A 12,568-nucleotide genomic window follows, 5' to 3' on the forward strand; every position below is an offset into this window, starting at 1 on the left:
CCGCCGCGGGGCCCCGGCAGACGCTTCTGGGGGTGGCTGAACGCCGTCTTCAACAAGTAAGGGTGACCCGGTGCGCGCGGGTCCGTTACCGGGTCCCACGTATCCACCGCGGGGTTCGCGACGGAGGAAGCAATTGCGTCCCGGGGCTGGAGAGGACGTTTTCTGTTATCGGTGCCCTTCTTTCCCCCCCCAGATTGCACCTGGGTGCTTGGCAGGGGTCGTTCCTTACCCGTTTCCAGTTACAAAGCTGTGGCCTCGCGGAGGAAGGTTTGTGCTTTGCTCCCCGCCCCGGGGCGGCCGAGGCGAGCTGGCGATGTGGGTTCTGTCCCTCGCTGCCAGCCCTCCTTTGACCCCCGGCTGCATTTCAGCCGGTAGCCCAACCGCGCCCCCTTTACTTATTCAGAAAAGCATGTAACCAACCCGTCATTTACGATGCGATTCAGCCACACAAGGGTTTCACAAGTACTTCTAGAAAGATAAAGCCTTTCTCTGCAACTTTCTCTGCCCATAACTTTTGCCGCTAGCTAATAGCTTTGCCTTACGTCTTCTAGTTCTGTGGAAAGGGTTGCGTGGTGTACCTGATGGCTGTAGTGGGGCGGGAAGCTCAACCAGCCGGGGGTCTCTTCCAGGTCTCTGCTTCTGTCTTCAGCATTGCTCACCAGACTAAGGTATCCTTTAACTGGATGGATCCAGGGACTTTAACTAATTGCTGAAGTGTGGCTTTTTGAAATACTGTAGTTGCTGAGAAGGCGGCTTCAGGAGTGACACACATGTGACAGGCAATGTTCAGTTTTTATGTAATCAAAGTATGTTTGGGGGGCAAATTTCCAATTGTCGTAAAGCCTTAGTCTGGGTAGAGAAAGGCATTTTTTATCTCTCCTTACGGACATGGAAGGAGACAATCGATGAGAAGGGTTAACATGTGCCAAGTCAAGTTGCATTTTTATTCTTTCTTTTTTTACCAAAAGTAACTGCCATTTAAAACAAGTTTAAAAAAAAACTTACGCCAGTCTGCTTAAGAACCAGCACAATCCAAATAATTATACGTAAACCACTTCCAGTAAATCATATTTTTACTTTTCTGACATCTTATCATGCATATACCCAAATATTTGTTGTGCAGTAGCATTATTGTAAAGACAATAAATCTGCCACAGTATAGAAACCGTGTGACTGCTCCTTCTGTCTTGGCAGAGTGGACTACGAACGTATACAAGCCGTTGGCCCTGACAGGGCAGCTTCAGAATGGCTGTTGCGATGTGGCGCCCTGGTGCGCTATCAAGGCTATCAGAAATGGCAGCAGGACTACAACGGCCTCCCAACGGGGCCCCTGGGGAAGTACAAGATAGAAGCAATTAATGCCACTGACTCTTGCATCATGTACAGAGGATTTGACTATCTGGGTAATGGAGACACAGCTGTGCAAAGATTATGCTGAATGGTCTTAGTTCTTTCAGTTGCATCAAAATACAAATAACTGGGTTGTTTTCTCGTTCCTTAGTAAGAGATAGAGAAATCTTTTCAAATATTTTTTGTTTTTTCTTTTTTCCTTAAATGGCTCTACAGACGTTCAGTAGTTCCTGAGATTTTGCTGGAGGTGTGGTGTGAAGCAGAAAGAGATTGGGAACTTCATCAGCCCTTACCTGAAGTGACAGCAGCACTAAGGAAGTGCGGCAAAGATTTGCTGTTTCATTGAGTTCCTTGTTAAATAGTTGGTAGCAAAAAGCACTACTTTAAATATTCTTTTTCTTCTAAACCAAGGGACGTTTTTGGTGTCTGTGAAGTCATAATACTGCTTGTTCTCCAGGAATTTATGATGTTCTCCAGGAATTTATGATGAATTTTTATGAAAAAAATTTATGATTTTTTTTTTAATACATAAAAAAAAATTCATGTATTTTTTTGAAGACAAAAAAAAAAAGCAGCAAGCTCTCAGTTTCTTACAAAATAAAAAAGAGATTGTTTCAGGTCTCCTTTAAGTAACAAAAACCAAAATGGGGAACAGACCGTTTTATTTTTTATTGGCAGGGGACCTTGAACTTCCTGCATTATTATGTTCCTAATTCAGAGTCATTGTTTATCTCCCAAACTTGTAGAGCTTTTTTTTGTTACTTGCCCATGTCAAAGCTCTTAGAATCTTACCAAAAGGATACAAACCCGGGGGTTTTCATAGATTTGAAGTCCCATAAAGGGGCTTTGGAGCTTCATTGCGCGTTGCAGCCTCGCTGTACAGGGGAGCGTGTTGCTGTGTGGTTTTGGAGGCAGTTACTAAATTGGCGAGTGAGAACTTAACGAGTACGGGTTGTTCCTGGTATTCTGAAGCAAGTACTCATTTTTGTCTTTCCAGATGGTCTTGAACATGTTACAGAAATTAAGCTGCAGAAGTGTATTTACATACAGGACGAGTGTCTGCAGAGGCTCAGCGAGACGAAGAATCTACAGAAGAGTCTCCTCCAGCTGAAGATAATTTCCTGTGGGAATGTCACAGATAAAGGCATCATTGCACTGCACAAGCTGATGTACGTGAGCTGCTGAGGTGGTCTTGCTCCCTAGCTGTTACCACCCTGCTGTTTTGGGATCGTGTTGGCTGAAGTCTGAATGTTTCTGGGCTGTTTCAGACGTGTGCGAGGCTGTGGGATGGCTGGGTTTGGGGACTGACTTGAATGACAGCCTGGGAGGGATGGCACTGCCAGCGCAGGAAACGTTTCTTCAGGCGTGGTTGAAGACAGTGTTGTGGATAGCTCTGAGAAGCCGTGTGGATTAACATACACATATTAATCAGCCTTGTAAGGCTGGTGTCAGGGAGTTGTGTGGCACTGAGGCCTGCAGCTGAGAAAGCCGGAATCGTCCGCCGCAGTACGTGAATCCATAGCTGCCCTGCTATCCTCAGAGTTGAGCGCAGCATCTCCCATTGACGCTTGAAGTAACTTACGCAATTAATTAGATTGCTGCGCAAATTAGAGCAGGACACGTGCTCTCTGCCGACACACAACCTTTGCAAGAGCAGTGAATGCGTGCAGCTTCCTTTCACGCTGGCACACGAGGTGGGTTTTGCTTGAGAATAAGTAATGAATGATCACCTTGGTTTTTCTGCTCCTGCCCCCCCCGCTGCAGTCCCTTTTCAGGGCAGGCTTTGGTGGTGTCCTGCAACTTACTGTCTTCCTACACCTCGCGCTGCTTCCTATCGCTCGGTTATCTCGTGCTCACTGTGGCCTGAAAGGTCTTGGGGCAGAGCTGTGTCTTCTAGCGCTCGGGCATGGGTTGGACACCGTGCAGCTCTGTAGCTCTGCAGCACGTCCGTAGGTGCCTTATTGAACCGTGGCCTTAAAGTAACTCGGAACTGTTTAGTATTACAGAGTTAACGGACGTCTGCAAATGGGTGATGTGGTGACTTGGATTTCATCCTGCAGAAAGCTATTATTAAGGACTTTCTACATTATTATTTACATTAAAATAACTTTTACTGAATTGCTACTGAAATTATTAAATACTGTTTAATACAAAGGCAGCTTCATGATGTGGGGGGTCCAGGATCTCTTTTTAAGCTGTGTAGAAGGACTGAACTTAGGGTGAGCTAAAAACTTTAAGGACCCACTTCAGAAAAAAACTTACATTAGAACCTTTTAAAATCCTCAAAAAAACTATGGTAGAATAACCCTTTGTCTAATTTCTGTGTCAACAGTTAAATAGTAGTTGCTGACTTTTCTTTTTAAATATTTATAGGAACCTTGAATATTTGTATCTGAGTGACCTTCCTGGAATAAGAGAGAAAGAAACTACTGTTCACGTCCTTCAGCAGGCACTGCCAAACCTGGAGCTGGAGCTGGATTTAGAATAAACACAATTGCACGTAACAGATGTATTTGATTTCATAGTATTTATCCTATGTTGCATAGGTTAAGTTGTAGACGCTACTGTATTTCCAGGTATGGAAATAAGCCCAGATCTCCCGATCCAGCCTCAAAAGCTGTATGCAAGCTTTTATGCAATTAAGTCTTATTAAGCTTAAACTATACGGTGAATCAACCGCAGAGAAGGTAGCCTTCTGTGCATGGTCATTTTTTTCCTGTTTTTATAGGAAGCTGTCAATACATCAATTAGAAGTTTTCAAATACTTTATGGCACAGCAATTCTTGTGCAAAATGACGGTGGGAAGAACGTCAGTGTTGCGAAACAGCAGCGCTGTACGCTTTTCTTGCATGATGTCCGTGCTGTGGGAGTGAATGGGAGCTGTTTATTCTCTGAGAATCTCGCCCAGTCAGTGGGTGATGATTTAATAAAATAGCTTATGGGCCTGTTTTCTGTTCTTCACGCTTCGACTCATGTAGCCTTTGTTTGTTTTAAATGGGGTGATCTACAGACAGGCAGTCTAACCGTCTCATAAACACCGAGCTGAGGAACGGAACATTGCTGTATTTGTGGGGAAGCAGGGTCTCTTAGATAAGCCCTTGCACACATTTTTGCTGTATGCTGACATGGACTAAGTTAGTTCTGTGTACCTCTTTAGTTGCACCCATATCACTCCTGCTAAATAAGAGAATGATTCATCCTCTGGAAGAATATAGCTTTTTTAGTCAAATTCCTAGCTTCGGTGGTAGGGGAGAGGAAGGCGGTAGGCGACGACTCCAAGAAAGCAGATTTCAGTGATGTCTCAGACACGGCTACCTCTGCATAACTGAGAGTCTCTTTTCTTTGCCCCGATTGTCAGCTTGTCCTCTGAAGGAGATGATGCCAAGCACCCCCCGGAAAGGACAACATTGTGCACTACACCCGTCGTGGGGGGGCTGATTCTCCTTGGTATCTCCTAGCGCAGAGCGGGCAGGAACGGTGTCCAGAGGTGACGTTCCCTCCAGCCTGCGCTGCCCAGGGCTGTGTCCGGGAGCTGGCTGCCAGGCTATCTGCTGCTTACGGGACGGCGCGTGGGTGCTGCCGTACCTTGCACGTGTACGGGATTAGATGGCTGATATATCCATACGGAAAGGACCGGAACGCCAAAGCTTTCTGAGCGTAACCAACGCGATCTATGGACACAATGTTCAAGATTAAAATATATTAAATTGTAATATGAAATAAAAGGCAGACAGGCACACTCTGTAAGGATATGGCACCTGTCCCATTGAAATTGCTTTTACTGTTGTTGAACACAGAACAGTACTGGGAAAAGAAAACGTTTTTGCTCTAGGTTTCAAGTAGAAAGAGGACGTTCCTTGCCCAGTGGTAAAACTCTATACAGTAAAACACATCCAGTAAACTGGAAAAATGAGCTACGTTTATTTTATTCAAAACCAACACAATACTACATCCTGAGATTACACAAAACCCAAGAAGCATTCTAATACGTATGCTTAGGTAGAATTCCCGCCTGTGTCTGGCCAATGTTATAAATTATATTCATGAATTATTTTTGATAAAAACGATTTCTGTAACACTACAGGCAAGTGACGTCACTATTGACAGAAACAGCAAATAAAAACAACCTCATAATGCAAGGAAGAAACAGGCAGGAGAAACTCTGAAAAGACTAAAGAAACAACAGGTTTTATTGTTTATACGTTCTCCCGGTAGCAGCGCCTGTCGAGCCTTCCATTAAGTCTAAGTTAAGTCATTACCAGTACTTCTGACGCTTTGTGATCTATAAACGCGGTACGTAAGACAGACCTATCTTTAAAGCAGTGCTATTTCAGCAGGTTTGTAACTAACTGGACCGGTTCGGTAGCCTCTCATCAGGCTCGGCTCCACAAACACACACATCTCTCTTCTACTGGCACAGGCAACACGTTGACGGTTCCCTGCGGGATCAGTGACTTAGCCCCAGCCCAAAGCACTACTGCTGTGTTGACACGGTGGGACTCCGATTTATTTGGCGAGGTTGCAGTTCCTCTGCCAAGTCTGAAATACAGGTGATAGACAGGCAAGAGTTTTTAAATTCACCCTGTAAACACTGGGTTGCGGTACTCCTGAACCAGTATACGATCCCGAACCAGTATACAATCACGAATTAAAGCAAAACAAATGTATTTTCCTTTGTACACAGATCACTGACTAACGTGAGCTTGGAGCTCTCTCTGTGCATCACTTTCCTTCCAGTAGTGACCCAGAATACATTACTTTACAGACTGCTTTTGTAGATGTCATAACATGCATTAATTTAGTTTTCCACCACGTGTCCTCCTTTTAAAAATTCTGAATGACTCGAACTTTGAGCAATAAACAGTTTTTAATCTGCCATCCGGTTAGATGTTGGGGAAGTGGTAGTCTGATTTCCTTGTTTTGCAGCGGTACTTCTTGCTGTCCGAAGCTGGCAGAACGTTACTACTGGTTAACTGAGGCAGGTACTGTAACTAAAGGAAAAGTTACATAGCGTGTATTTGTTTGCAATGAGAAGAGAGCATGCATTTCATTTTTCAGAAAGGAATATAAGCTACAAAACTATTCGTGCTGTAATCCTGTACTTTCCAAACTAAGTGTCATGGATCTGGTGTTCTACAACTAGACTGCAACCAGAACAGCTCATTAAAGGTATTTCTTCCAGTCATCCAGGGCAAGAAAAATATTCCTGTTACATCCTACGTCACAGAAATGGAGGAGGCGAATCAGTTTGATCCGGGAATTTATATGCTGTAGCAGTTCTCCATCCTACCCCTCCAGCTTCCCTGCATGTTCCCAGTTCAGTGTTAGAGCTGTCATGGGGAACGGGGCTCGCAGGAAGAAGGAACTGCTGACTGACTCTCATCATGAGGCTGGATTTGGAGACTTGGGCTGGCGTCTGGAAAGACTGAAATGGCAGGGAGACATTTGCTTGGCAGCTCCAGCTGCAGAAACACCCAGTGCATTGTGTAACGTCTGGAACCGAGTAAAGGATCACATCCCAGCAGCAGTTACAAATGGAACTGGGCATTTTTGCCGTCTCCGTAATGTGGGATTTCAAACACATCAGACAGATCCCAGAGAACTCCAGATTAAACCAGCCATGCAAGCACGTCCAGTTTGTTCAGCTATCCTGCTATTCTTTGTCGGGAATGCACATTCCCGGATAAACCTGATCTTTCGCATCGCCGTGCTGCTTATCCCCAGTGACTCAATGGAGCTGCACGGTAGAATTCAGTCTGTACTGAGTTACTCTTTAGCCAGGAGGTTCATTTTCTCCTCGGGCTAAAATTAAGATTGGTCCAATGCAGGAGCTCTCTCTCAACGTTAACTGCCAGCATGAGCCCACCTCCTGGGAGCCAAACAAAGAGAACCAGTCCCCTCCTTAGGCACAGAACATTAAATACTACTATGAGAGTGTTACCCCTGGCATGTGCTTCCGAGTCAGCCTGGCTGGCTTCCGAGCCGTTTTTTCATGTTCTTTCCCCAGATCCGCTGCCTCCCTAATGCTGTCAAAATAGGGATGCTGCAGCAGCTGCTCACACGTCTGCCTCTCCGCAGGGTCCATACGAAGGCAACCCTTGGAAAAGATGAAGTAAAGGATCACAGAAAAGGCTCGTTAAACAGGTCTGCACAATTCCAGCTACTCACCACAGCCAATGACTATTTGCACAGATAGATGTGTTAATCTTTTTTTTTTTTAATGGATTCTAAGAGTGGCTTTTCAGAGTCAGCATGAAGCTTGCAAAGCAGCTAATACTGAACAATTGCCACAAGGCAGTAACAGAAACTGCGGCTAGAGGGACAGTAACAATCGTATGGTGTAGCAAACCATCAAGCCTCCAAAACCAGTTAAGCCCATAACTTTTGTTTGAACTAGAACAACTTTTCTTTAACGGGGGAATCCGCTATGGCACGAGCTGTGTTGTTCCAGTGTTTAGCGTAGCTAGGACTATCCACAGCTGCACCTCCTTTTTAGTGCCTCCATCCTCACAGTTTCCATTCACTGCATCTCAATAAGGGAATAATATGTTTTCCACCTCCATGGTAAAGACGAGTGGATTAGAGAGGAGTGGATTAGAAGTCCTCTCCAAATCCCCTTCAGCTCTATTTTTCAATGAATTTCTGATAATTCAGTAGCCAACTCTCAAACCATTTACCAGCTGATAAGCAAAACAGACCGCATTTGCTAAGTCCCAGTGCAGAGCTCCTCCACCAGCTGTAATTTTCTTACCTTCATGAAAGCTAAAGCAGAGTATGAAATATTAGGGAATTTCATTTCTAACGGCTCCTGGTGGGAAAAAAACAGTGAGTGTACTCATATTAGCAAGCTTTTAATTCATCAGGGTACAGAGAACCGGCTTTCCATAGCAACATGACCTGTACCTCACAAAATGCATCTGTCACTTCACGTGCTTAGAGGGGAGCGGCCTGGCATTACTGAGGATGGGTAGGTTGGCTGCTGTGCCACCAGAAGGGGGGAGAAGGAGCAGAGATTAAGCATTTGTCTGACTGCTTTTACACAGGGTATCAGTTAAAACGTCACGAGAAGGTTCAGCCACCTCCGAATAATACTCTAGTGTACATCGGTGAAGTACAGGGCAAAGCTTTTGGATAGGGAAAATATTCTGCACAGCAAAGGACTGGTCAAGCTGAGCAAGTGAGGCTTTTCCAGCCACACTTCCAAAGCAGATAGCACATGTACTCTGGGTAAAAAGAAGCAGGAACGTTTCTCTGTCCAAACACCTCATCTCCTTAGCACTGCAGACAGACTGCTGGTTAGCGCTAGGCTCAGGGGAAGTGCGTCTAGAGGGAGCTCTTACCATGCTCTCTGGGTCTGGAATTCTTACCCCGCTGAAGAACTGGTTGGTGCTGAACACTTGCTGGTGCCTGGGAATAAGATCCCCTTTGACCAAGAATAAAAAAAACAAAGTCAGATTAATTTGCTGTTTTTACAGTGCCTGCATTGAACAAGCTTATAGCCCCTACAAGGCTGACACCATCCGTGAGAACATCTAACGAGATGGAGTACCACCAAGTGAGCCGATGAAAAGTTCTTTTGTGAAAACTAACGTCCATCTAGGACGTCAGTGATCCCACAGCCGTGTGACTCTGCTGAACGAAAGGCAGGGCCACGCAGCTCCAGCTGCCCACAGTCACAACTGCCCAGGGCCTCATGCTGTAAATAGCTCAAAGAAATTCAGCTGGTGGGAGCAGTTTTTGGAGCAGGAGTACTCAGCTGCTGTGCTTCCTCCAGGCTCTGAGTTTCTCTGCTGTGCAGCAGAGAGGCTTTTATGAACTGTGGCCACTATAGCCGGGGGCCTTGAAAAATACATATTTCTATCTATCTCCCCATGCCAAATGCCTAGATCCTATCACTGCATTATCTGGGTAACTGCAAATTTGGATTTGCACTAGCAAAAAGACCCCTCGGTAGAACACCAGGCAATGAGGTGGGCAAGGCACTAAGTTGCACAAACACGTCTGCTCTGTGCCAGCACCTGTACCTCCGCTGCGCGCCGGCCGAACTCAAGATCTGTGTGTTGGTGCAGCATCATAGCTAGAGGGTGCTGTGCAAACACCTACCAGGATCCGAAACTCCAGCCATGCCACAGCACTGAGCTTCAGCCAGGGATCCTTCCCAAAGTGTTGAGCAAGACCAGATCAGCAGCTAAATCCCCTGCGCACATCAGACACGATGGGCCAGCCCATGAGTAACTGGCAGGAGCCACCGTTTGGTTTGGAGGTGGCCGCGTGGCAGCGTGGGCACGCTTTGTGGGTGTGCTGTGTTCGAGGGAGGGTGAGCAGGGCTCTGCTGGCCTGCTCTCCACGCAGCATTTTCAAAGGAAGAGGGTTCCCAGGGGGCAGTCTGTCTGCATAAACAGTCGTGTCTCCTCTGACTGCTGGAAGGGGACAGGCTAACCACAAGTGTTCCAGCTTCATTCAAATTTAACTCATATTGGGTGAAATTCTTTTTGTACGCTCCTGAGGATGTTGTATAGAAAAGAGCTGAAATGCAGCACCAACAGGAACAAGCTGTAGCTTTTCCCCAATGCATGGGGAAATGGGGAAATGCATGGGCCTCCACGGCCCTTTTTTGAAGCTTAGAGCAGCTCCGAGCAAGCAAAATGTTAAAATCAAATCCGTAACAAAAGAGCCAGTACAATAGCCAAACCACCCTAATTACACAGCTTTGGCCAAGGAGCTTTTCTCTGTAAACACTGCCTCAGGCCATCACCTGGATCACAAGGGAATTTCTTCTGGCTGAAACCCTATCATTAAAAATAAATTATAACTTACCTAACACTGGCATAAATGTATTCTGGAGGATGAAGCAATCAACGTTGAACTATTTTTCTAGCTAAGGAGTTTATCTGTTTAAAGCCATTCGTCACCTTTATAGTTTTATAAACTGCTCAGTAAAAATTACAATTCTCGATTCATTCCAACAAATTTTAATTAAAAGTGGGGGTTTGTTCCTTTCCACTCAAGAAATCAGATGTTACACACCAACATCAAACAGAATCAGTGAGACTGGATTAATTTAAATGTTACAGAGATAATGGCTCTTTTATTTAACCTCTGTTCCAAATCTGGAGTGGCTCCTAAAATTCATTGGTGAATAAAGACAAACAGGTGGAACAGCCAAACTTCAGTGTTCACATTGGCCTTCCCAAGCACACAGCCACCAGCAGGCACCTGCAATGTTTACGAGACCTCCAAAGCTGTGATGAACTAAATCCAACTATTCGTGACCTAGAAGCAAGGACCAACAGCTGGTACCAAACCCTGAAAAATACCTGGATCTTCCAAACCTTTATGCAAAACATTCCTGGTCCTTTCTGATACAGGCATCTCATTTTTTCTATCTGTGTGGTGACAGCAGCAGAGGCAGGTGTTTCTGCTGCAGGAGTGCGGGGCCGGCCCTGTGCTCCCCACGCTCCGGTAGTCACTGAGCCACCCCAAAGGACCAGGAGGGGCATCCGGTGGTCACCTAACACACCCCACATCTTTCTTAAACTGCCCAGCACCAGACCAAGCTTCCCAGAGGCCACCACTGCTAAAGAAAGTGGAAGAACGGTTTCAGGCGGTTTGCAGGCAATGGTCCTGCTTACGCAGCCCTGTCCATTGTGAGCCTTTTAGCCACAGCCTGGCACTTGCTGGCTCATACAAGGTGAAACCAATTCTACCCCACAGATCTTTTTCTGAAGAACAGTCACCGCCCACGTGGATGCCAACTTTGTTTCCCCGGGTCCTGCCAGGACCGGCAGCAGCATGTGTTACTCCAGCTACGCAATCTCCTAACAAGACTTGCATGTGTAAGTCATGCCAGGAAAACCCAGCTCCCTTTCAAGGACAGTAACACCTCAAATAAAGCCAGCACCTGCTAAAGAGAGAGATCCACTGGGTAAATTCACCCCCTGGCTAATCCCGATTCCCACCACAGAGGAAACTCCTCCTGGGCAAGCTCTAGTCCTGCCAAAGGCATCGGGAAGACCAGGGCTCTGACCGGTGTGGAAGGGACACTTACCCAGGGTTCTCCGGATGAGGTACAGCTGGTCAACATCAGACTTGCCCGGCCACAGGGGGACCCCGGATAGCAGCTCCGCAAATACACAGCCAATCGCCCACACGTCCACGGGAGGCCCGTACTGGGTGTCTCCCACAAGTAACTCCGGAGAGCGGTACCACCTGGTAGCCACATAGTCTGTGTAATAATCACTCGGACCAGCTAGGTTGGGGTCGGGAAGAAGAGAAACAAACAGGAATGTGGGATCAGAACGATGCAGACAAGCCAACATTAGTTGTGACACACGTTGGGGCACCTCCTGGGCGGGCAGTAGCTACAGGAACAGGATGAGTCACTGGCCACTAGCAGAACCCAACTTTGGAAACACTTAGGACTTGGCAAAAATCAAGACCATATTTTTCTCCAAATGAAAATATGCAGAGCTCCTCAGCAGGGCCCTGCACCAGCCAGTGGTCAGTTCTCAAAGCCCACGTGATTTGTCTGAGCAAGAGCTAAAAAAAAGATTTGGGGGTTTATTTACAACGGAAAATGTGAAGCCATTGTTTGCAGAGACAGCGCCTTCTGCCAGAGGGGCTCCTCCTGCCAGGGAACTCCAGCTGTGTCTCCAGTATTGCATAAGCAACGGCTGGGCAGCTCCAAGATGCCCAAGGCCAACTTCCATCTACCAGCGCCAACACCACCAGCAGTTCAGTGGCACCAGCGGGGAGCTCAGACAGAGTTTGTTTACAGAAGCACTTGGCATTGCGGTGTCTGAGCTAGCTCCCTTTAAGCTGGTTTGGGGATCTCTACCCAGCCTTTAGCAGAGCTTCTCTGTGAAAACACACCAGCCTTTATATAGGATGATTTACACGTGCATCAGACAAAGACAAGTGAGTCTTTACTGGTGTTTGAAAGCCTGATCCTACACTTCATTTGAGCTTTCACGTGTTAACAATCCGTGTAAGTAGCAAGTTGGCACTCACTCAGTATGCGAGCAAATCCAAAATCACAAAGTTTGATGACTGAGTGCTTTGTTATCAGGATGTTTTCTGGCTTTACATCTCGGTGGATGCACTGGAAACAGAAAAAAACAAGGTTAGAAGCAAGTATTTAACCTGGCCCTCAGATAAAGAACCTCTTAATTCAGCCATCACGACCCCCTTGCACATTGTGCCAGGCAATCATTCCTGC

At 46.3% G+C, this 12,568-nt stretch overlaps 2 protein-coding genes across 2 annotated transcripts in view; one reads left to right on the plus strand and one right to left on the minus strand.

Annotated features, from left to right (window-relative positions):
• On the plus strand, positions 1-4,311 carry ATP5S (ATP synthase, H+ transporting, mitochondrial Fo complex, subunit s (factor B); the record flags this gene model as incomplete). Its single annotated transcript, XM_009321648.1, has 4 exons — positions 1-56; positions 1,195-1,403; positions 2,348-2,519; positions 3,724-4,311. Coding segments are annotated over 4 exons (552 nt in total), but the record flags the coding sequence as incomplete, so codon positions are not given.
• An 869-nt stretch (positions 4,312-5,180) lies between these two features.
• CDKL1 (cyclin-dependent kinase-like 1 (CDC2-related kinase)) overlaps positions 5,181-12,568 on the minus strand; it is a 17,814-nt gene continuing 10,426 nt past the window's right edge. The window contains exons 4-9 of the mRNA XM_009321649.1: positions 12,361-12,451; positions 11,399-11,599; positions 8,691-8,773; positions 8,102-8,158; positions 7,292-7,447; positions 5,181-6,341 (exon numbers count right to left, since the gene is read on the minus strand). Coding sequence (XP_009319924.1) covers positions 6,234-6,341; positions 7,292-7,447; positions 8,102-8,158; positions 8,691-8,773; positions 11,399-11,599; positions 12,361-12,451 — 696 coding nt within the window. The 3' untranslated portion in view covers positions 5,181-6,233. The remainder of the gene's footprint in view (positions 6,342-7,291; positions 7,448-8,101; positions 8,159-8,690; positions 8,774-11,398; positions 11,600-12,360; positions 12,452-12,568) is intronic.

This window comes from Pygoscelis adeliae, unplaced genomic scaffold (assembly GCF_000699105.1).
Source record: "Pygoscelis adeliae isolate BGI_AS28 unplaced genomic scaffold, ASM69910v1 Scaffold43, whole genome shotgun sequence".
NCBI classification, from domain to species: domain Eukaryota; kingdom Metazoa; phylum Chordata; class Aves; order Sphenisciformes; family Spheniscidae; genus Pygoscelis; species Pygoscelis adeliae.